The sequence below is a fragment of the Delphinus delphis genome, chromosome 4 (genome assembly GCF_949987515.2).
Source record: "Delphinus delphis chromosome 4, mDelDel1.2, whole genome shotgun sequence".
NCBI lineage: Eukaryota > Metazoa > Chordata > Mammalia > Artiodactyla > Delphinidae > Delphinus > Delphinus delphis.
The window spans coordinates 126,935,083-126,960,527 of NC_082686.1; the positions used below are offsets into that span (position 1 = coordinate 126,935,083).

General features: G+C 41.0%; 3 protein-coding genes across 3 annotated transcripts in view; 1 reads left to right on the plus strand and 2 right to left on the minus strand.

Moving 5' to 3' along the window:
• The window catches only part of GPR171 (G protein-coupled receptor 171), a 19,956-nt gene extending 12,337 nt beyond the window's left edge, over positions 1-7,619 (minus strand). The window contains exon 1 of the mRNA XM_060011435.1: positions 7,512-7,619. The gene's annotated coding sequence lies outside the window, so the exon portion shown is untranslated. The remainder of the gene's footprint in view (positions 1-7,511) is intronic.
• MED12L (mediator complex subunit 12L) overlaps positions 1-25,445 on the plus strand; it is a 308,809-nt gene that overhangs the window by 117,039 nt on the left and 166,325 nt on the right. The window lies entirely within an intron of this gene.
• P2RY14 (purinergic receptor P2Y14) lies at positions 571-7,620 on the minus strand. The gene is made up of 2 exons (XM_060011432.1): positions 7,512-7,620; positions 571-2,784 (listed from the first exon to the last, which is right to left on the minus strand). Exon 2 carries the CDS (start codon positions 2,756-2,758, stop codon positions 1,748-1,750), a length of 1,011 nt encoding a protein of 336 aa, XP_059867415.1. The 5' UTR covers positions 2,759-2,784; positions 7,512-7,620; the 3' UTR covers positions 571-1,747.

Below are 25,445 nucleotides of genomic sequence, written 5' to 3' on the forward strand. Positions count from 1 at the left end.
TTCTTTTATAATTTCAGTTTCTCCTGTGGCCCAGTAGGGGACATATAAAACACCAGCATTTACTAATTTGTCCTGACCAATGGAAACTGTGAATAAACACAGCCACTTTCTTTTGCAAATATACTTAGCCAAACAAATGCTATAGCAAGCTTAGTTTTGCCAGGCACGTTTATCATAGGTTTGTGATTTTGTTCTTTTTGGGAGAGGATATTTGACCCAGAGTTGGGAGCAGAGAGTTTTCATGAGGGTGGAAGGTGGATACAGAGTGTGAAAATCTTCTCAGCTCTTCCTCAGTTTAAAAGGTGTTTTCTCAGTTTTGCCTAAAATCTGATAAGGTCCTAAGAACATATGAAATACTTGTTTTGAAAAGTCAGTGGCAAATAGAATTTCAAAAATACTCTATGCAACTCCTTCCTGGGTACTCCTATGCCTTCTTTCTTTGTATTCTATTAGCATTTGTAATCGAGTGTACTAAAGAAACCACCCATGTCTTGACTATGAGTAAATCTGGTAGTGTTTTTTGGTATCTTGACTTAAGAAAAAACTTGACACTATTAAAATTATTTTTTATTAGTACATATATGGTAAGGCTTGAAGTACATACATATATATATATATATATACACATATATATGAAAACATGACTTACAAAAATGTTTGAGAAGAGCATTTGAAAGATGGGCTAAATGTCTTCCAGCCAGTTAATAGCAGAGAAAGAACTGAGCTTTGATGACTCAGAAGCCAGCAATCATATCCATATCTGCACATATGAAATTTGTTTTTCAGAAAACATGATGTGTAAATTTTCATTTTATGTGTAATTTCTCACTCATTATTGCAAATTTTGGATTTTCTTTCTATCAGGTCCAGTTGCTTTCTAAGAAAACTGCTTTTCTCTGCTCCTAGGGAATAAAGTGTGTTGCCAGCTGGGGGTATTTGTGTGCATACGTCTTTTCTCAGACATCCTAGATTTTTTTCCCATACCATGGAACAGGGGAAGTTTCTGGCAACTTACGCCACTATCTTGATTCCCTCTGTAGAGTTTACTTAAACATATTCTAGCACCAGAACACTAGGCTCATTAAGCGGCTTAGCTAATCTTCACATAAAACGTATTTAAGATGTATCTTACATCATCCTCAAAATGCTATCAGAGAAAGATTACATTTTTGTGCGGCGATGTACAGAGTTCATATCTGCTTTCCTTTGAAATGCCATGAAATAAATCCGTGGGGGATTTCTTAAGTAATTTTTTGGGTGTCTGCTTATCCTGCTTCTTCAAATCGGAGAAGACTTGACTTTTTCACTACAAACAGGCCTCTAATCCTTTATCAGACCGTGTCTGCTTTTAAGCTGGTCTTTAATGACCCTGTTGAAAAGAATTGCGTAATATGCCAGCTTAATTCTTGTGTTTAGAAGGAGGAAGATGCCCCTGTGAATTGTCTTGATTACTTCCTGTCTTCCTTATTGCTGTCTAACGTGCTGTATTAACTGACCAGACTATTGATTATAAACGTAAACCTTCTATTTTGGTGGGATGAGATTAAATAATGTATTATCTTTTCTTTGATGGTACAAAAACAAGCATGGAAACTTACATTTTAGTTTTATTATTGTACTACGTTGAATAGTAGTGCCTAGAGATGATACTTATTATCGTGGACATGCTTCTTCTTCATTTGCCTTTATTATGTAATTGAAGATTACAATATGCATGCACAGACTTTATTCGAAAGGAGGTGGGAATTCACACAGTATCTGTGCTTTCTTGTGTTACATTTCCCCTTTTTTTGGAAGCTTCTGAGTCATGCTGAGCTTTTAATGGGATATGCAGTTTCTTACATAAGACTTCTCTAAATGGATGGCACAGAAAGAAATAAATAATGGGGTCCAGGCATACGTTTGCAGCTGACAACAGCAGAGAGAATTCTTTCACATAGAGCAGGATTTCTTTTGACTGGCAGCTGTAATGGGTCTCTGTCTGGCTCCGAGTGTAGGGGATTCTGGCAACATGGTAAGGAACAAAACAGACAAAAAACACGCACATGATGCTGCATATATTGCGGCTAGATTTCTTCTTGACCGAGATGGAGTTCTTTCTGGACTTCAGGTGGGACTTAAAGATTTTCCTCGTGATAGCAGTGTAGAACACGACTAAGGAGAGAAACACAATCCAGAAGACGGCTACAAAGATGTAGTTGGAGGCTTGGTGCCACTTGAGGCCCAGTTCGTTCTTCAGGTCCATGCATTTAATGGGTGTGGCCTTCCCGACGCTCCGGTTGGTCAGGATCACGTTGGGGATGGCAAGCAGCAGCGTGAGGCTCCACACCAGCACCGACAGGAGCTTGCTGTAGTTCACGGACTGGATGAACGAAGTCAAGAGAGGCTTCACGATTTTATAGTATCTGTCAAAGCCGATGAGCCCAAAGAACATGATGCTGACGTACATGTTGACGTAGAAGAGCACGGCCGAGACCCGGCACACAAACACGTTCAGCTGCCAGGGCCCGAGGCCTGAGTCTCCCAGGATCTTAAAAGGAAAAGTCAGGCTCATCAGGAAGTCACTGACGACGATGTTTTTGAGATAGACGATGAAACTCTTGGAGCTGGGCACGTAGAAGAATATCCACCCGGACACGCCGTTGAGGAGGATCCCGGCCACGAAGACCACGAAGTACAGCACGGGGATGATTTGCTTGGTTATGAGGGTGTTCCGGGGGCAGGACCCCTCTGTGGGTGGGGCAGTGGTGGCGTTCATCGTTGGGTAACTTCTGCAGGTGAGGCCTGGAAGGTGATGTGAAATAGTCACCGAAAGGGCAGTCACGACCTTCGAGTCATTTGCCGAGAAATAAGGGAAGGGCAAGAACTTGCCATGCCCAGCAAGTTCTTGAAACCAAGTTTTTGCTGTATATTCCTTAGGTGCCTGTCTCTTCCTCCCTTTCACCTTCCCTTCCTTCCTTCTGAAAAGGGAAGAATGGAGTAGACAGATGACAGGAAAGGAAAATTAGAGAAGCAGGACAGTCTGAGAACTGAGGTAATCATGGAGACCAGCGTTTCCCTAAAATGATAAAGGTCGCTGTACAACTCTAAAGTTCCAGGAATACTCATTTAAATATAGTCTCAAAGGTAATAAAGCTATAAAAACAGAGAATCTGTTTCATTTTATTCACAGCTCTTTAACATATTAGGTTTAAGAGCTATTGACACAGACCCTACTTTTTAGAAAGCCTACCCTATGTATATTTTAGACATAGGACTACGTCTTACAAGCATACACGTCCAACTATAACTGGTATTTTTGGTATAGGATTATGGATACCTTTAAAAGTTGAGATATTCTGTGGGGTTTTTCCCTATTTAAAAACTGATTTGCATTATTTTTATAAATTAGAAAACAAAAATGATAGAAAGACCTTAAGCATTCTGAGAAATGCTCCCCAAAGTACATTCTAGATCTGTACTGTCCAAATGGTAGCCACTAGCCATATGTGGCTGTGGCTGTGGCTGTGTCTTGAAATGGGGTCAGTCCACATTGAGATGTGATGGAAAATGCACAATGAATTTTGCAGACTTAGTACGCAGAAAATAATGTAAAATATCTCAATATTTTTAATATTGAGAATATGTTGAAATATTTTAGGAATATCCCATTAAATAAAATACATTATTAATCTTAATTTCACTTAATTTTACTTTTTTAAGAATATGGCTACTGGAAAATTTTAAATTACCTATGCGGCTTGCATCATATTTTTATTGGACGACACTACCCTAGGTATTACCCAGAACCTTCTTTTGTTAGAGAATCCTGTGTAGTCTTCACTGATGTTGGACATGATGATTTATGGCACAAGGAAGATTAGCACTCTTTTGAAAGATTATTTGATACATCTAAGAAAATGTCTACTGCCCATCTTATCTGTAATGTCAACATCCTGTTTAACCCTTCATCCATTGGTCCTTGCCCTCCGGATAAAGTCCTCACTCTTTAACCCTGAGCTACCAGAAGTCCCATCTTGGTCTGATCCCTACTAATTCTACCTCCAGTGATGAGTTCCTGCTGTTCTGAACCCTTGTACCTCGTGGGTTCCAGGATTTCTCTCACCTTGGACCTTTGCACAAACTTGCATTTGTATGGAAGACTCTTTTGCTACCTTCTTGGTTGGCTAACTTCTCTTCATCCTTGAGGCCTCAGTTTGGATGCCACTTTCTTTAGGAAGCTTTGCCCTCCCAAGCCTTGGTTGGGGTGGATTGGGTGTGAGGTCCCTTGTACGTGTGCTCCTAGTTCTGTGCCTTTCTTCTGTCATAGCACGTGTCTCTCTAGCTGTTTGTTTTTTGTTTCCTCTACTACTGTAAGCTCCTTCAGAGGAGAGAGACCATGTCATTTTTTTTTTTTTTTTTTTACCATTGTATTCCTAGCATTACATTTAGAACATTAGATATTTAAAATATTTGTGAAATAATGAAATGCAATCTGGGAATATAAGACATGAGTCCCTGCTCTTAAGAAATTTACATCTAGTCAGGGGTCATGGGAAAGAAGCATTGTGGAGAACAGTGGGTTCCTTGAGGACAGAGAATGTATCTTGTTTATCTTTGTATTTCTGGTGCCAAGCATGGGGCTTTATACACAGTGAGTGAAGGGCTGTGTCAGTAAAATTAAGGAAGTGTGAGAAAGTAGAATTTGGAAATGTGGAATATGAGATTCAGTCACATGGCAAAAAAAAAAAAAAAAAAAAATCACACATGCAAACTTTGTGTGCTGTTTCCCCCAAAAGAATATGTTGCTTCTGTGTACTCTTCCTGCAAGCATATGGCAAAACTAGTTACATTTCTAGCAATTGATTTTGCCCGTCCTTGGACTTCCTTTGAAAGGAAATCTAATCCCCTGCCCACTTGGCTCTGATCATAATGGGTTTGTTTGTAGGTCCTCTGTGGCCTGTTTCATATATTAGATGGTAAGTGAAGGGGCCATGTTTTCTATTTTTAACTGTCCACTGTGGCAGAGAGTCTATATTTAGTAAATAATTGGTCTTGTCCCCTGATAGTAAGGTGCAGCTTAGTCTAAGAGCCAGTCTCACCGAGCTCAAGAGAACACTCCCAGGGGTCCCGGTGCTGGGAAAACAAGCCCTTCGGTCAGTGTGGTGCGGGGATCATGATATGTATTCAGTAATTGTTGGATTCACTGGAGTTTAAAATATAAAATTTTTAAAAAAGCAGATGTGAGTACGTTTTAAAGTAGAGACAAATATTAGCTATATAATATACAACTAAATACTGAAATAGTGAAGAATTTCCAGAAATGATTTAATGAGTACCAAATTTCTCTCTTTATAGAAAAATTATAGAAGCCACTGTGTATAGTAATAGTGAAGAATTTCCCAGAAATGATTTAGTGAGAGCCACCATTTCTTTCCTTTCCTTCTAGAAACCTGTATAAAGACATTTTCTCAGAATCTCGTGACTTTTGTCCTTTCGCACTGCAATATGTCTGAATGTAGCCTGATGCCATGGGTCCACAACTCTGCTCTCTGGTTCCTCAGAGGGTCAAGAATCTGAGCATATATGCTTTGCCATGCACCTCATGCCTCCTTTCCTCACTTTGAGGTTGATGGCAGGGGCTAGCTGACCCAGGTAAACTTCTAGAGCCAGAGTGCCTTCTGAAATGAAATGAGTACTCAAGGCTTGCTTGGGTCTTTCCCTCCAAACGTCTTCTTGCTATTTTGGGCTGTTTTTAAGCAACGGCAGATCAGAGTCTCCGTTTGAGACGTGTTGACTGGGGGAAGAAGCAGGGCATCACTGCTGCTCGTGCTGCTGTCTGGATGGATACAGCAGAGGCAAATTAAAGGCTCATTCTACGTAGGTAATGAGCTAATGGTAAATCCGAGACAGTTTTAGTGGTAATACGCTCTTAAGTCTGTTTTTCTTGAGCAGTAGTGTTGATGGCAGGGCACTGTGACCTCCAGGTACATAATTTATCATATTTGGTCCTGGTGACTCAGAGTGTGGCAGCCTTTTCTACAGTGATGGATCAAGAGATGTGTGGAAAAGGGGCTATCTTAAGGTATCTGCGGCAAGTGAGGCCAGTTATATATCGAGACCAAAAGGCAGGAATACACGTTAGATGAAAAATAGGACAAGCTGATAAAAGAGACATGTATTCCTTTGACCTTGTAACACCTGTCCAGTCTCCTCTCCTTGTCTTTAGTATAGAGGTGATTTAACATCCCGATAGACACCTACTAAAACTTCAAATCATTTCACAGATGGAGGAAATAGTAACATACGGATGCTGATTTTATACGGTAACGTAAAAATAAAAAGAACCAAATAAATCAGAAAGAAAGAATGTCTTGATGTGGCCCAGCAACCCTCCATTCCCTGCCCCAGGCTCTCAGCTGATTTACTATTTCTAAGCAGGTTGTCCCAGCCCATCAAAGACAAGAGACAGGCAAAGGGGGAGAAAGAAAGAGGAAAAGCACCTCTGGATGATCAACCGAAATAAGGGGCATTCTGTGGAGCCAGTTTGTGGAAGTGTAGCCAGCCCTGCCCATGGACGTTACTTCTGAGATTACCTCTGAATTTCTATAGTGAAAGTGGTCATTATGTTAACCTTGAGGCTTCAGGTAACATAAGCACAGCTCCCTGAATTCTTGAGACTTCATTTAAGAAGGATTTCAAGATAAACCGTAATGGGGGGGGAAAGAAATATATATATATACATATATATACATATATATACACACACACATAAAAGAAGAATGTGTGTGTGTGTGTGTGTGTGTGTGTGTGTATATATATATATACACACACATATATATACAGCTGAATCACTTTGCGGAATAGCAGTAATTGACACAACATTGTAAATCAGCTATACTTCAATTAGAAAAAAATATTATAAGGCTTCAGCTTCTCTTAGGTGGAAATCTTCCTTGTTCCACAAATCCAGGTAAAGGAGAATGAAATGACTTGAAACGTTTTAGTCTATATGAACCGTCACTTTGGATCTTTGGTTACGTAATGGTGGAGTGGATCTATGAGACCAAAAGACAGCCGTTAACGTGTAATAAGAGCCTATGAATTGCTTTCTCTCATCTTTTTTTTGCACAGCTAGAATATCAATGGCAAAGTTTCATTTTAATCCAGATAGCGCTGTTGTTCCTAGTGAAATGTTAGGTCTCAGGATTGGGCTGCATTCGTATTTTCAGGTTGTAGAATACTGCATATAACCTCAGGGCTCTCTCTTTGGGCAGAACTTAGTTGATACAGGACCAGACAAGGCGATGCTCGCTCTGGAAATACAATCATCTTAGTAAAAACATGCTGAGTTCATTACTCATCCTCTGTGTAATTACACACAGTGACCCATTTTTCTCTTAAAATGGACCACCTTCCACTGTTCCGTGTGCTGTAATTCTACTTTCTCTGAAGAAGGGAAGTTATTCTTTCGTAATATTTTGATGAAATTAACAAAGCTCTTGATAACGGTAAAGGATCTGTTCACTTACGTTTTAAAATTTTTGTCTGATATGAGGTTTCCTTTCAGTGAAGTAATTTAGCCTAGTGGGCGCTTGTCATCTTGAAGTGGCCAAGGTGCTTCTTCGCTAATGATCCTGTATTGTAGGAGAAAAACGAAGATTTAATTAAGTTAAATAAACGCCAGAATGTTTTCATTGAAGAAGTATGTGTCGTAGCTGTGCACTTGCCTTTTAAATACAGCTTGTATAATTGTGCAATATTTCAGCACGCGTTTTTGTTGTTGCTTTACTGAACTTCGTTTTGGTTGTCACTATTGACGATTACTGATGTGATGTAAACCCTGTAAACCCTTTACTTGAGAGGATTGCATATGAAGTGTTTTTAGTTATTGGTTTCTTTCTCCCCACCCCCCACACGCTTTATGGGTTTGGTTGCTCAAAGCAGCTCATTTAAATTACTGAAGTTAACAATTGACCCTTTTAGCTAGGAAATCATAGGCAGGCTTTTTTTGTTTTCTGGTGTTTTTTTTTTAAACCTTTGTACCACTGACATTCTGGGTTAGATAATTATTTGTCATGAGGACTGTCCTCTGCATTGTAGGATGTTCGGCAGCATTCTTGGCTTCTATTAGGGGCCAATAGTATCATCTCCCTAAGTTGTGAACAAAATGTCCTCTGGGAGGCCCGATTGCCCCTGGTTGATAACCACTGGTCTACTTATGCATGGACTTTGCCAAGATAACATCTGAAAGCTATATTGTATGATAGGAAGAGGATAGGTTTGGCAGAATGGTGGTTGGATTTGGTTCTGCCTCGGTCTAGGTTGTCACCTTTCTAAATTCTTTAAGGCAACCCTTCTGAGACTTTAATGCGCATACATATTTCCCAGGGCTCCTGCTAAAATGAAGACTCGAGATTCCATAGGTCTGGAGCTGGGTATAATGTTGGTGCTACTAACCCAACGAGTACTCCTTGAAGAGCAAGTTTTTTTTTTTTTTTTTTTGCGGTACGTGGGCCTCTCACTGTTGTGGCCTCTCCCATTGCGGAGCAATGGCTCCGGACGCGCAGGCCCAGCGGCCATGGCCCACGGGCGCAGCCGCTCCGCGGCATGTGGGACCCTCCCGGACCGGGGCACGAACCCGTGTCCCCCGCATCGGCAGGCGGACTCTCAACCACTGCGCCACCAGGGAAGCCCTGTTTTTTGTTTTTTTTTTAAAAGACTGTACGTAGGGGACTTTAATAAATATTTGGTGAGGAGGGTAAAAAATCAACCTTATTTTTCTTTGCTGTAGTTGGGACTTGAGGTAGGAAAAAATTACATTAAAAGGAGCCTGAAATCTAAGATTTTTCTTAGCATTTACTCATTATAAATTTCATCATAATAATCTCATCCTTCTAGTCTGTAAATATAAATTGATATTTTATGGAGAACCAGTGGTAAAAAATAAGCATATTTACCTAGAATAGCCCTAAGAGGTCATGAAGTTCTCTTTAGAAACAAAACATAAAGAGATTTAGTTTTCTGTGGTGGAATATTATATTTGATCCAGGTCAGTACTGAGCATGTTCTGGTCAGGAATGATATCTTCTAACTTCAGGAAACTGCTTACTCCCGGAGAAGGAAGGAGGGGCAAGGGATGCCATAGGGTGGTTGGACTTTAGTTGTATTTGCGGTATTTCATCTCTTAAATTCTGAAACAATGATGCCTAAATATTACTATCAATCAACACGGGGCGATTAAGTGTATTGGTGTTAACCAACATTAGTTTCTGTACTTTTGTGTACTTGAAATAGTTCATAATTAGAAAACAAAAATGTATATGGAGGGACTTCCCTGGTGGCACAGTGGTTAAAGAATCCACCTGCCAATGCAGGGGACACGGGTTCGAGCCCTGGGCCGGGAAGATCCCACATACTGCGGAGCAACTAAGCCCACGCGCCACAACTACTGAGCCTGTGCTCTAGAGCCCGCGAGCCATAACTACTGAAGCCTGCGTACCTAGAGCCCGTGCTCTGCAACAAGGGAAGCCACCGCAATGAGAAGCCTGTGCACCGCAACGAAGAGTAGTCCCTGGCTCGCCGCAGCTAGGGAAAGCCGGTGCGCAGCAATGAAGACCCAACACAGCCAAAAATAATTAAATAATTTATAAAAAAATATTCAATAAAGAAAATGTATTTGGAAAATGAATTGCTTTCAAATCACTCTTTAATCAGTACCCACCTATGATGAGCATTTTTCTTCCTGTTCTTTGTTCAGTTCTTATCTAACGACAGTCTGACAATTCCTTCTCTGTCCTTACAGTCCAAACATCAAAAACTTTGATCCGAGGTGCCCCAAGATCTTTTCATATGAGATAAATATTTGTTTCTAGATGATTCTTCTAACAATAGAAAGTGGTATAGATGTGTGTAATCATTGTGTACATTTCTAAACTTACTAAAGCCATTTTCTTATTATTGCTGCTTTTATCTCCCTTGCTGTAATGTGTGACTTTTTTTTTTCCCTCTTTGTGGTGCCAATATGTGATATCCTAGACGGTTTCCAGAACAGTCATAAGGGTTGAATAGAAGGAGAATTTATATATGGGCTACTTATTCAGTCTTTTAGTCATATTTTATAACATTTTATGTTATTCAATACTTTATAACATACTTTATATTTTAAAAATATTTTATACTATTGAATAGTATTAATTAATTCTTAAGTCTGTCATCAGGCTTCTGGCCTTTCTTATTCTATGGTCGGTTGAATGTTTTAGAATTTCTTGCATCCTCACTCTAGGTCCTGCCTCTTTTTCCCCCAACATTGTGACTCCTTAGGAGTGGGTCAACAGAGTCCTCTGCTTCTAGGTCATAGACCTGTTCAAGGAGAAGTCACTTTAAGCATGCCAGTTTATTTCATAGAAGAGGGTCAGAGGGGAGGGAGGCAGTGTTGGGCAGAGAGAGCTATCGGGCAACATGCACCAAGACACATGAGAGGACAGCACAGCAGGGGGGACACGGATTGCCCAAGCTCTTGAGTAACATGATAGAGCCTTGCCAATCAGTTACTGTTATCACCATTTTGCAAATGAGGAAACTGATGCTGAGAATGGTTAAGTAACTCATCAAAGGCGAATTGGGCAGCTAATATGTGGCCAGACAGTATTCAAACTTATGTCTCTTCATCTCCAAGCCAGGTCTCCTCTACTCCTGAGGGAACTCGGGGCAAGCATGTTTTGTTTGTGTTCATGAGTATGTGCATGTATTGCAGGCCCTTCAGCATTTTTCTAGAGTATTGTTTTTAGGAATCACTTATCCAGTATTGTTTTTGAGGGAAGGTGGACATGTGCGTGTAAGTTTGTGAGTATGTCCTTTTTGATCTAGGTGTTAAAGGTCTGCAAGGTGTGGATGCCTTCAGTTTCTCCAGTTAGTCTCTGGGTACCACTGCATACAGAAACTCCATAACGGATGGTGAGTTAGTGTGATGGTAAGCTGATAATGATGCCCAAACCTAGTTTTTTACTTTTAATTCCAACCACTTCCCTTAAAATACTTTTAGCAGAACTCTTAGCAAAGTGCAAGACTGGCGCCTCCTCGATCCCGGGTCAGTCTTCACATCTTGTGGTGATGCAAGCAGATCACGGGAGCTGGGGGAGAGGGCGAGGTGTGGCACAGATGCCAAACTTCTGGGGCCATGGAAGTGGCCACCCATCCTAGCCTCCGTACCAGGAGCTGCATCTGGATCGTCAGGATAGGTTTTGAGGAATTTTCCACCTACAGTCTTTGGTATAGCCCAGGGTTTCTCACCCTTGGCACTACTGACATGTTTTTGAGTTCCAGTTCTTTGTGGGTGAGTGGTCTGGTGCATCGTAAGATGTTTAGCTGCATCCCTGGCCCTATCCACTAGGTGCCAGCAGCACCCATGACTTAAGACAAGGAAACATGTCTCCAGACATTTCTTAAGATGTTCCCAAGTTGAGAACTACTGAAATAGCCCCTTAATGGTAGTTGTATTTGGTGTCATTTTGATACAGGAATAGAATTTTGTCAGCTCTCTCATTGGTGCTAAACCTGAACTGTATGTTGAGTAACTCAGCAGCGATTAAGTAATTCACATGCTTAGGTCTTGGAATGTGAAGTGGGCTTTCTTTACAGCTCTGTTGGAATAATGGGCAGACAGTGCAGTATAATGGTTAAAAGCATGCATGTTGGATGTAGTGGACCTTGGTTAGAAATATGGCTCAATTTCTTAGTAGCTGTGATATTGGAATAGTTACAGAGTGCCTCCATGTTTCTGTCTTTACATCTCTAAAGTGAGAGGGTAGTAGTTGCTACCTCATAGGGTTTCTATTCCTATAAGAATCAAATACCTGGTGCCTGGCAGTGTATGACTCAGAGGAAACGTTGGGGGTTCAGGGAGTGACTCAGCTGACAATAGACGAATCGGAGGTCCCTGGGACTCTCAGCCGGCCAGGAATTCCCCTGGGTCAGGCTCCCACGGTGTGCCCTACTTCCCCACGTTTATTTGAGGTTGATGTTCTTCTGCACTGAAACGCAGGGCTGCAGTGTGCTCTGAACCTCCTCGGGAGTCTGGCCCAGCAGTGCTTGCCTCGGGGAAGCTGGGGGAAGGCCGTTCTTCTTATGGTCCCTGGGTTCTCATCATAGGAAGCGGCACTCAGCAGCAGGGAGTATGAGTGAAGTCCAGAGCGTTTCATGCACTTACTTGGCAGTCCACACGGGCCTGCATTTTTGATGTGAGTGATGTAAAGCTGTGAAACTCCTGTCTTCAGAGTTTGGGGAACTGATTCCTTTCTCTATCTGGACTTAGATTGAGCTGTTAGGATTCCTGACTTAATTTTTTCCAGCCTGTTCTTCTGCAGCGTTGTTTTGGAATATGTGGTGCTATTCCCTGGGGTGAGGCAAGGAAATGAACCTCTGACCTCTTTTTGCTTTACTGAGATGGTGTTTGCGTTTCTCAATCAGGCGTGCAGTACTCAGTTCCTCAGATCTTGGGGCTTTTAGGGCCTTAACGCATATCCCTTTGCCAGGGGGCTGGGGAACAGATTTTCATTTGTGAGGAACCAACAACTTGACTTAGCTTAAATATCAACCAGGTATATGTTTGTTCAAGATTGAGGCTTGCATATCCCGAAGGAAAAGAATAGACATATCCAGAACTTTAGATGGGAGTGGAAACACTACAGAGAAGTGATTCTTATACACTTTAAAGCCTAAAATTTATGTACTTCCTACCTGTTGGAGGAATCAGTAACCTTTGATGCAATAAAATATATTGTTACACTAACCTATGAATTGGGAAATGCTTTAAATGAATTTGTATTTTATTAAACACAGCATATGACAATGAAGCAACTACCTTCATTTCAAAATGAGTAGGACTTAAATGTGAAGGATGCATTTTTATGCAGCTTATAGATGGTGCTCAGAGTACACATGGAAAGAAAGACCTTTGCTTTTTATGAGTCCGAGGCCCATCCCAATGGGATCCATTGTTGAATGTAAGTGTCCTCTTTAGATCAATACATGTGTGACTGTTTCACTTTTCATATGGATTTCAATATGAGTTGCTCATATGTGTTTTGAGGATGCTATCTTACATCTTGCCATGCCCTATGGGAGCTATTAGATGCCATTTCATTGTTGCCTCAGAGGTGGTGTCCGAATGGACGGAATCTGGTGATAAGAAGTGCTCCTTCCTGTCTGTGCCATGAATTGAATTTCATGCTCATGACCTGCATGGACCAGGACCAGCTTTATTTTACTCCATGGTGGGTTTTTTTTTTTTTTTTTTAATTGCAGCCTACACTGACTTCCTTTCTAATCTTTCTTTATACATTGTTGCCTTCCTCTTTTGTATTTTCAGGCTCTCTCTCAGTCTAGAGGCTACTTTCCTTCAAGGTATAAACCTCCACAAGTTCTCAATAAAATTTGTAGGTCTTGAAGTCCTGATACCCTAATAGCTATAAACTTGCTCAAGCCATTTCCAACTTTAAATAACAAAAGTAAAAAATCCTCTGTAGGTGGAAACGTAGCAATCTCCATTATCAATGAGATTATCTTGTCTCTAAGTATCACCACCCACTAACAGGGACCAAGGCTCCTTGGGGAAGTGACTGATTTCAAATCAGGCACAGGGAAAGGTGAGTTGATACCTTGCAGGCAAAAAGCAAGGAAGTGCTCAGACCAATGAGGAAGTGTTAAGGGGGGGGGGGGGAAGAATAAAAAAAGGACATGGGAGCTGACTTGGTGGTACTTCTAAATTCAACAGTTTGGATATCAATAAGAAGGACAGTAATAGATGAAAATACTTTTAAAAACAAACCACATTCAAGAGTTGATAGTGATATTAAAAATACAGATGAAAAAGGGAGGATGAAGACAGGGACAAGCTCTTCTTTGTAGAAGAATGTCAGCTAGAAAAGGTAGAAGGAATGATAGAATTAGAAAGTCAACAGTTTTCAACCTCAGTGTAATAATTGATTCAGGCAGCAGTCCTCAGTGTTTGTGAAAAGTCTCTTGGCGAAAGGTTGTAGGAGAACAGGATGTTCCAATCTAAAAGCATCACTCACAGATCATTTAGAATAACAAAGAAAAAAATGGTACCTTTTCATCTGGCAGTCACTGAATGATTGAACTTACCAAAAATGAGATAATTCGATATTTTGCCTCTCAATATGACTCAGTTAGATGTACACAACCTACCTTGTCAAAAAGCTAATCGTGGATAAACAATTGGACAAATTCAGAACATGGATCATTCTATAAAACAACAGCCCAGACTCTGTAAATAAATCAGTATCATGAAAAGGAAACAAACATGATGGGGTGGGCGGGAGCAGTTCTAGATCAAAAGAGGCCAAAGAGGAATAATGTGCTGTGTGAACTGATTGGTGGCTGGGGGCGGTAGAGGGTAGCACTATAGAAATTATTTTAGGGCACTTGTGTGAATCTGAATGCAGCCTGTATATTAGATGATGTTATTGAATTGTCTTAATTTTTCTAGGTATGGTAATGGCATGGTTAACTAGGAGAATATTCTTAATCTTCAGAGATGCATATTGAAGTATTTAGGAGGGAAGGGACATGATTTTGTGCAACTTATACTCAAAATGGTTTAGTAAAAGAAATGTAGTAGAAAATTTAGTAAAAGAAATGTGTGTATATATGTGTGTATACATGTACTTTTCTGCTGGTATATGTAACTATATATGTATACAGGTGTATATATATGCATACGTATATGTATGTATCGTATGTGTGTGTATTAGTTTTGAGGGAAGGGTCCCTGGCTCAGTGCCTGACACATAGCAAATGCATAACAGTTCCTCAGACTTCTCTGCTACCCTCCTTACCTTTGCTTCTCATTCACCTCTGGGAGTTTCTCTGCCTGTCCTTAAATTGGTGTTTCTTACTCTGTTCCTGGCCATCTTCTTTTCTCATTCTCCCCATTCTTCTAAGCCAAAATCATCTTTGTTAAGAACATTGCTTAAAACTGTCATCTATAAGACACACTTTTCCTTTCATCTATCACTTATGCCTTTGGCTCCTGTTATCAGGATAGTGTTCTTGGTGTTGGGAATCCTGCCCTTTTAGGGCCCAGAGTCTGGTGGTTCTGGCCTCTGAGCAGCCTCCTCTCCCATCCGCACTGGGCACCTCCGTTTCCTGCGGTTCTGCGTCTCCCACAGCCCCGGACGCTGCGGAGCCTGGCTGCGGTACCTCCAGAGCTCCCGCTGTTGTCTTGTCATCTCTTTCACTCTCATCACATTGTACAGCAGTAACTGCCATCCGTGGGGAACTTCCCCTGGTACCAGACACAGGCAGTGGTAATTGCTCTTAAAAATACCTTTGCTTTTTAATGGACTACTTGATACTTTGAAAAGAATTTATGCAAAGAAACTAAAGCACAACAAAAAGACCACAGTGCTGACTTGAGAGCCGGAGCCTCACCAGTGCTCCAGCTTCTCCCTCCTCCCTTCTCCCTCCTCCCTGGGCTGTACCTTCCTCCACTGAGAGGGAATCCTGACCTGAATTTTGTATTTCTTATTTCCTGCCTTTAAACATAAATGGTTTTAAATCTATATGAACATAGATTCCATTATAAAAATTGTTCATGGTTCATGGTGTATGTAGTGTTCCAGGACTTTTTTTTTTGTTTTTATCTCCAGCTCAGTATTATGTTTCTAAAGGAATTGGAAAGTTTGGAAAAGGAATTGGAAATAATTGGAAAAGATGAAGGTTCATTCACCCTATAGCTGAGCATTTTAATTCCTAAGTATATGCCCTAGAAGTCTCTCTTCCAGAAGCATACCAAGTATGTATGAGAATATCCACGTACAAGGATGCTCATAGAAACACTGTAATGGCAAAAACGTAGAAATAGCTCAACTGATTATTAACAGGAAAAAGGGTTAAAAAAATTTAGTGAACTTTTGTGCGGCACTGAAAATGAACGAACTACAGCTATGCACTTTTAAATCCTCCAGTAGACCTCATAAGACAGAAGTAATCTCATATTATAGTGAAGGAAACTGAAATCTAGACAGCTTGAGTAACTTGCCCAAGGTGAAAGAACTAGTGTATTGTAGAACTGAGACGTGGGTCCAGGTCAGTGTCATTCTAAAGCCTTAACTACGAGGGAATATTGTTTCCTGTTGACAAGTCGTATTTTTATTAGCTTGTCTGTTCTACTGCATGGAGAGAGAGCTTTGTATTTTCATCTAGCTCAGCAAATAGTTCATAGTAGAAGTTGCATGAATTTCTCATGAATGACCTAAAACATTGTTATTTTACCTAGGAAGAAAGCTGTGTAAGGGAGCTTAGTGGCGTGAACAAGTTCTGAGATGGTAACCAGAGCACCTACAATTGAAACCCACCTCTTTTCAAGCCCCCAGTGGCTGTAGCATCTTACCCGTATGTTCTTACCTTGGTTACATGCCTCCCCCTAGTAGGTGGCTAGGAGAGGCCTGGCAGATATAATGTCAGCATAACTTGGATTATTACTATCCCACGTTCCTTATCCAGGGGCCACAGTCGCTCTCCTGGTGGACAACAGAGGCCTCTCATCAGCTGTGTGGCTTTTTTGCCTATAATATGAATCCGCCCAGCCCGCAGCAGCAAAAGCGCCAGCAAGCTTTCTTCTGTCTCTCGAATGTCCCTGACTTGGTCAGCCTGTGGGGGAAGTGCAGGTATGTTTGTGTGTATGGGGTAGGGGTGTAGAGAAGGCAAAGTAGCAGATATTTGTTCCCTTTGGCAAGTAAGCCAGTACGTGTCACGAAACATTATTGTGCTGCTTAGTTTTTTGGCCCAGTGAAACAAAAATTGAAAAGAAAAGCAAAACTTAACTGCCTAGTTACTCCCTTGAGCTCTTCCTTGCCTGCCATCCAGCGCTGGACAAAGCTCTGAGCAGGTACATTCTTTTTCTCTGTCCCAGATAAATCGTGAAAGGCTTCTGTTCCTTTGTAAACTGGCGGGGGCTCTTGGCAAGGGTCTACAGACACGACCACAACCAGGTTTTGTCAAGCAGTGCGTAGGAGTAGTAGGAATACCCAGGTGAATTTGCTTTCACACTGTCACCACGGTCATGTTGACACCCACTTCTAGAAAGGTGAACCTCACTGGGGCAGAGGTGCTTGGAGGCCTGGCCTCTGTCTGTGGCGTTGTCTGTCTCTAGCATCTTACTGTGGCTGCCTCATATTGGTCTCTGTTCAAGCGTCACCTTCTCAGGGAGGCCTTCCCAGTTTACGACGCCTGACACAGCCAGGAGCGTAGGCAGCGCTCTACACCCTCTCACCATGTTTTGTTTTCTTCAGAGTGGTCTTCGTTATTTAAAGTAGTGTTTATTTTTCAATTTATTTCCTCCATCATCCCTCCACCCTGCCCCCCCCCCATTCCTACTACGCCGTGAAGGTAACCTTCATGAGAACAGAACTTATTTCTCTTGTTCACTGTTAAATTAGTGGCTGGCATATAGTAGATGTTCAATAGATATTTACTGAATTTATGAATGAATCTATCTGTACAGCTTTGGTCAAATTAAGGATTTGATTTACTTAACTGTCAAATGATGAGTCTGTTCAGGACCTCAGAGTTTCACAGTTTCTATGTGCGTAATAGGTTAAAATGTATAGATATCTTTTAAATTTGTTGGTGCATAAAGTTGGATTCACCATAGTCTTATATAACCATATGGCGTATTCTTAGCATGCAAGGTTCATGCAAGGTTGACTCTAAAATTTTTATTTTGTTATTCTTTTTTTTTTTTTTTTTTTTTTTGCGGTACGCGGGCCTCTCACTGCTGTGGGCCCTCCCGCTGCGGAGCACAGGCTCCTGACGCGCAGGCTTAGCGGCCATGGCTCATGGGCCCAGCCGCTCCGCGGCATGTGGGATCCTCCCAGACAGGGGCACGAACCCGTGTCCCCTGCATCGGCAGGCGGACCCCCAACCACTGTGCCACCAGGGAGGCCCCTATTTTGTTATTCTTAATTACGTTAATAATCTCCCTCAAACTCAATAACCAAAACAAAAGCCAAGACTTTGACAATTACGAGCTGCATGTAACTGAATTCTCTTTCTTCCCACATGCCGTCTCTCTGGCCACCATGCACCCTGAACCCCATTTTTTTCATTCTCTCGCGGTTTTAGGTTGTTTTGTTACATCTGTATGTATTCCTAAAAGTGTGTTGTTGTATGTCTATGTGTGTATGAAATTGTGATTTTAGAAGAAACATATGTAATCATTTAGTGATTTCGATCATTTAGATTTAGATACCACATGTTGTCCGTGCTGGTGAGCATTGTTGCCGTAATTCATGTGTTTTGGTGGCTGTAAACATTCCATCGTCTGACCATGCCATGGTTCATTCATTCAGTTTCCTATGTTTGGGATGTTTCCAGGTTTTTGCCCTTCTGAACCATACCAAGGTACATATCCTTGACGTCTCTTGATGAACATGTGAAAGAGTGTCTTGTGTGTATAAATAGAGGATTTAAGTTGCTGGATCATAGGTATATGAATGTTAAACTATAGGAAATAATGCCAAACTATTTTCCAGAGTGGTTGCAAATCCTCTGTGGGTACACATCTTCTTCAACGTTTCCTATTCTCGGATATAAAATTTTTTGCTTATGAAATGTTACTACATTGTGGTCCTGATTTACATTTCCATGATCACAGTGATATGGGCATCTCTTCATATGCTAATTGGTTATTTCCATGAAATAAATGTCTAGTCATATCTATTGCTCATTGTTCTTTTGGGTTGTTTGTACTATTATTGATTTGTAGAAATCCTTCAAATATTGTTGATACCTGCTTTGTTGGGTATATGTATGGTGAATAGCATCTCCCAGATTGTAACTTGTCCGTTTTCCTTTAAAAGTATATTTTGATAAACAAGTTATTAATTTTAGTATATTCAAATTATCAATTTTTTCCCCCCGAATCAGTGCTTTTTTGTATCAAAAGAAAATTTTCCTATGTCAAAGTCTCAACTGAGGTGGCTTCTGGTTATATTGGAGACACTGAAGAAAGGACCCTGTAACAGGGTTTGGCTTTAAATATAACAGAACTATAAAATAGCTAAATGCAAATTTTGCTCAACAGACCTGCATCCTGCCCGTGCTAGAAACAGCATTCAGGTAGTGGCTCCAACTTTGCCTTTCTTTTTTATTTTTTAACATCTTTATTGGAGTATAATTCCCTTACATTATTGTGTTAGTTTCTGCTGTATAACAAAGTGAATCAGCTATACATATACATATATCCCCATATGCCCTCCCTCTTGCGTCTCCCTCACACCCTCCCTATCCCACCCCTCTAGGTGGTCACAAAGCACCAAGCTGATCTCCCTGTGCTATGCGGCTGCTTCCCACTAGCTATCCATTTAAATTTGGTAGTGTATATATGTCCATGCCACTCTGTCGCTTCATCCCAGCTTACCCTTCCCCTTCCCTGTGTCCTCAAGTCCGTTCTCTACATCTGTGTCTTTATTCCTGTCCTGCCCCTAGGTTCTTCAGGACCACTTTTTTTTTTTTTTTTTTTGCGGTACGCGGGCCTCTCACTGCTGTGGCCTCTCCCGTTGCGGAGCACAGGCTCTGGACGCGCAGGCTCAGCGGCCATGGCTCACGGGCCCAGCCGCTCCGCGGCATGTGGGATCTTCCCGAACCGGGGCACGAACCCGCGTCCCCTGCGTCGGCAGGCGGACTCTCAACCACTGTGCCACCAGGGAAGCCCCAGGACCACTTTTAAGATAACGGTTCTTACAATATGGTCTGTGGAACCATGGAGTCCTTGACACTCTTTCAGGGCGACCATGAGGTCAGCCCATTTTCAGAAGAATACTAACATGTTGTTTGCCTTTTTCACTCACTGTGCTGACATCTGTAGTATTGGTGCAGAAGCCACAATGTGTAAAACAAACCTGCTGGTACTTCAGCACAAATGAAGGCCATGTACCCAACTGTCTGTCCTGTAGTCATTGCCTACCTTACATCCATGCAATCTTAGTAAACAAACAAAAAAACAACACAAAAAATAAAAAACTAAGTTAACTTTACAGTGACTGTGTTGAAGTAATGCATATTGTCCATTTGATTAAAGTGTGTGTCTTAAATATTTCACGTGACATTATAGGAATGGCTCACAAAGCACTTCTGTATATGATGGTTGTCTAGAGGAACAACACTTGAGTAAGTTGCGAGCTGAATTAGATGCTTTCTTCATGGAATGCACGTAAACTATAGCAGTTCATACTTGAGTATTTGGCAGACATTTTCTCAAAATTGAATGCACTGAGCCTTCAAGTCAAGGAAGACAAATAGCATTACTTTCCAGTACTTACAATGAAATCAGTGCCACTATCAATACTATTTTTGACACTACATAATGAAAAGTATCTATACGTCAAAATTCTGGATGAATTTTGGTACCTCTTCAAATGACCAAGGATTATATGATATAAAATCTAGCAGGGGTAAAAGATTTATTCCAAGACCAAGTTACGCTAAAGGATTTTAATATAACAGAAATATTCATTGATATGAATTTAGTTTCTACTGTGCAAACAGCCTTTAAGAAACTGCCACTTTTTGAGTTTTGGTGTGGTACCAAAGAAGAAAATCCAGAAGGCTATGAAAATACTTCTTCCTTGTCCTGTTACATATCTGTGTGAAACTAGATTTTCTTCTGTTTACTTTAACTAAAAGTACATTTTGAAACTGATCCAATGCAGAAGTCGATATGAGAATTTAACTGTCTTAGGCCAGATGTTAAAGAGATAAGCAAAAATGTAGGATAGGGGCTTCCCTGGTGGCACAGTGGTTGAGAGTCCGCCTGTCGATGAAGGGGACACGGGTTCGTGCCCCGGTCCGGGAAGATCCCGCATGCCGCGGAGCGGCTGGGCCCGTGAGCCATGGCCGCTGAGCCTGTGCGTCCGGAGCCTGTACTCCGCAACGGGAGAGGCCACAACAGTGAGAGGCCCGCGTACCGCAAAAGGAAAAAAAAAAAGTAGGATAATGCCACTTTTCTAACTAAAACTTTTGGAGGGAAATATAATTATTTTTCATAGAAGTGTATTATTCATGTTAACATTTGATGCTATTTTTAAAGCGAATTAAATATTTTTTGAATTTCAGAATTTAAATTTCTAATATAGTAAAGATTGCTAGGTATAACAACATGAAAGCTCTTTGGGCTTCTCAGTAGTGTTCAAGGGATCACGAGACTGGAAGTTTGACAATTCTTGGCTAAAATATATTTTGCTCTATTTTCTAATAAGGTTTTTTGGGGGTTAGTTTGCTTATTTTAATATGTCAGCTCTTAATCCGTACAATATGTGGCCTGTCTGTAAATACCAAAAAAAAAAAAAAAAAGACACCAGACCTTTATGAAGAGTGATGAAATGAAAAATGTGTATAACTTCCATCTCTCATTGTAACTCCTACACATCAGATATCTTTATTTTTTTTTAAGTTTTTGGTAAGGTTGTCTATTTGGTTATCCATCCATCCACCAAACATATGAATTAAGCAAATAATACCTCTCATGTCTTCCTCCCACCCCTTTCTGTATGGGACCACGACCTGTGGGGCTCACGGGCCCTGACCCAGATCTCCACGCTTCCTAGTTGTCAGGCCTACTGTTCTGGCCTGGAGGGACCGGCCTCTTTGTTTACAGTGGTCACTGATGGTTAGTTAGTTGGCACTCAGTAGACATGTTGACAGGTACTCACTACTTGGGTACTGACATGGTGCCCGGTTTTCTGTTGGAATGACAGGAGGTAAATTGGGAGAAGTATTCATTTCCCCTTATTTTGTGAGTTCTTTGGCTCCATGTGTGTCAGAATCAACTCAAGAAACTTCCTATGGGATTTTACTCTTGCCGGTACTACCTCTAACTTAATAAGTTACTGGCAAGGAAGAGTGAGGAATTCCATTTTTACTGAGTAACTCTTAAGGTGCCGGGTATTAGCATGTCTCAGTTAATATCTTTTTTTTTTTTTTTTTTTTTTTTTTGCGGTACGCGGGCCTCTCCCGTTGCGGAGCACAGGCTCCGGACGCGCAGGCTCAGCGGCCATGGCTTAAGGGCCCAGCCGCTCCGCGGCATGTGGGATTTTCCCAGACCGGGGCATGAACCCATGTCCCCTGCATCGGCAGGCGGACTCTCAACCACTGCGCCACCAGGGAAGCCCAGTTAATATCTTAGTAGCTCTTTGGGGTGACAGATGGAACAGAGGTAGATCAAAGAGGCAAAGGAGCTAAAAAACAAAACAAAAGGTAGCTCAAGCTCACAGTAGATTCAAATTCAGCTGCTTGTCTGCAAAGTGCCTGCTTTTTCGACGAGGTAAAATTGCCTCTCTAAAAACTTGCGTCCCGATAATATTGACTGTTTCATACAATGTGATTACTGCCATTATTGTGTGAGTGCCTAGTTAAGGGGCAGAGCAGTCCTGCACACTCTTGCATCTTCAGCTTTTATTTGTGTATAAGTCATAATTTTTATTGGACACATTTATCTCCTTAGGTCAGAGACAAGATGGGGTAGGTGAAAGGGCATTGGATTTGAGGCCAGATGACTTTTTCCTTTAAATTCAATCCTTGGTCTTTATTAGCTGTGTTATCCTATTTACGTCACTGAACCTCTCTGGACCCCAGTTTCCTAATCAGTAAAACAAAGGAAATGATAGAAGTTCTTTCCCAGTGTAATTTGGCTGCTGGAAACACCCAGTTTTGATAACAGAATCTGTGCAAAGCCTTTAAAAGCAGAGGAGTACCTATGGGGATAATTAGACGTACTAGGTAGGTCTCACTAGCATATAAAAATTATGTAAATTATTATTATTGATGTTTCCCTTGCCCTTCGACTTCTGGGGCTACCTTTTAAGACTGTTTTCCTTTTTATTAGGATGAGTCATAAAATTGCTGATATTTGACTATTTTTTATCTGCAGAAAATGTCCATTTCATACGGTTAGGTTAATGCTGATACATTTTAAATAGTTTTTAGTAAAATTACACATGAACAGTCAAAATAAAATCTATTGTACCAGAGGGCACAGGGCAAAAAGTAAAGAAGGCTTAGATCTTGGTTATGTTTTACAAACCAAAGTTTTACTCTGGATTTTTCTTTCTCACGCTATCTGATGGCACGTGTGAATCCCTAGTAGCCAGTGAAACGTTTTGTGTTGAAGAAGCACTGAAGGCCGTGAAGCATCTTCCCCAGAATGGGTGGGTCTGATACCGAGAGTTGGCCCGAATGGAGGAAACAGGAGTTAGTTGCAAATGCCAGTCTCTTCATTTTAATTATGTTAAGTGTGAGATCTACCTATATGTCTAAATGTCTACACTGTGTATAAATAGATAGATTTTCTCCTGTGAATGCTTTCTTTAAGCGGGGAGAACTGGCAGGGAGGTGGTAGGTATAAAAATGAATGAGAGAAGACTTAAGAGGTTGCTGTTTCTCCATTTAGAGAGTAATTTATTAAGAAGGACGTCACAACTTATAACAAATACTAAATTTAGTGATTTTTAAAATTTTCGTTGGCAGAGGGAGGGAGCTGTTTGTCATTGGTCAATTATGCTCTAAACCTCCGCCTGCTTTCAGTTGTAAATTCTTACAATTTCTCCAGTAAATGGGGCTCTTTAAAGAAAGATATTTTCTTTTTGGCTGGGAAATAAACTGGAATGGATTCTAAGCACAAATTAAGTTTTACAATTATCTATTAGTTTAGCACAAATTAGGTTTTAAAATTATCTATTAGTTTAGGTTCTATGGAATTTACTACTCAAATTTCTAGAAAAACAAGCAATAGAAGTTCCACAGGTTACCTCCCTTGTCCCTGCCATCCACAAATTAAACTAAAAATGCTACCAATGATTGACATTTAAGTGTTACATGAAATCTCAGAGGAAGAAATCAGAAGTTAAGAATCAAGAACATGAAAATCAAAACTTATAAGACATTAATAAAAGCTAGAACAGCACCTATAAGGCTTATTTAATTCCTGTTTTTTCCTTTGAAAATCAATTGTGACTCACCGTTAAATCCACACCGGTAGCCCAGGCATTTACCATTTCAGAGAAGATTTAAAATGCTTCCTCTCATGAAGTGTTTCACTTTGGTTTCAGTTTTTAGTGAGGTTGTGTCCTTTTGTGCCGTTAAACCAAACCTTCTGTTTTTCCCTCCAGCATTTTAGTTCTTAATTGGACTCCCTCAGCTCTGAGGATTACATCATAACCCAGCTGTATTTATGCCCTTTACCATATCCCAAACTGATTTTAACTCACTATCCACATACACACAACACTGTCTTATATTCTACAAGCAGTACGATTACAAATTGTTTAAAATAGGAATTTCCGAAAGCCTATGCATGAACTCATGAAAGAAAATTGTGCTTCATGAAATTAAAAAGAACATTTACAGAGAAAAGGTAATTGGACTTAGTTTAGTCTTTGAACCTGGAAAAGTCACATCTCACCTGCAAATCTGTCACTCTGTTCATTCAGAAAAAGAATTTAGGACACTACGAGCACAACAAGCCGTTTTACAGTGGAATCACAAATATTTAAATCTTTAAATAAACCCTGCATTGGATGGGCTTTTCTTACTTACCAATTTATCCAGTCTCTTATGGTCTCTGAAGGCAAGACTGGATCAGCAACTGAGCGTAACATCTGATGTTGAGGGAAATCTACTTTGCTTTCTGCCTAGACTGCTGGTGTTGACCAGTGGGAAATGCTGCATTAGCTCTCAAACCAAAACATTTAAAGAGCTCTGTGAAATGTTGACATCTCGCCAAAGGCTTGAATGTCAAGTACCACAGATGTCCAGTCCTCTTTGGAGCCCAGCTGTACTCTGTGCTTCTGTGAATTGAATCTGATTTGTGCTTAGGGTGACAAATGATCCAGCCTTGACCAAGTAGTAGCTGGTATGAAACTGGGTACCAAGAGAGAGGAGAGAGCGACCCGGTAAGCGAGAGCTCCAGCCAGCAGGAGGCTGGATCTTTCCCATGCCTGGCCATGACCTCTGCCTGTGACACTGTTGTAAGAATAGCTCCTGTATTTATTGGGAAGTATTTTCAAGTTGTAATTCACACGGCTTCACCAACTCCTTGAAAACCGTTGGAAAACCAGAAAAAATTGTTGAGAGTCAACCAGACCAGAACATTTCTCACTTTCAGGGAAAGGAGTGGGGAGGCTGTGTAAGTAACATGTTCACCGGAGTGTCTTGACCAGCAGAGGGCAAGATCATTATCAAATGAGATGAGAGATTCAAAGGACCCCAAAGCTCTCTCATTTGGACTTGGGTGATTTTCCTCTCTAGCCTCACCCTGTTCTGGGTGTGGGGGGAGGACAGACACATGATGCCTGCTGGTGCCCGGCCTACTCCAGGTGTTATCCTCACATATTCCCAACCTGGATTTCGTGCTGTTGGGTCTCCTAATCTTTCTTCAGGTTTCCCTC

What these genes read in the sequence shown, in the direction of transcription:
- P2RY14 (XM_060011432.1), bottom strand. Translation starts at nt 2,758, where the DNA reads ATGAACGCCACCACTGCCCCACCCACAGAGGGGTCCTGCCCCCGGAAC.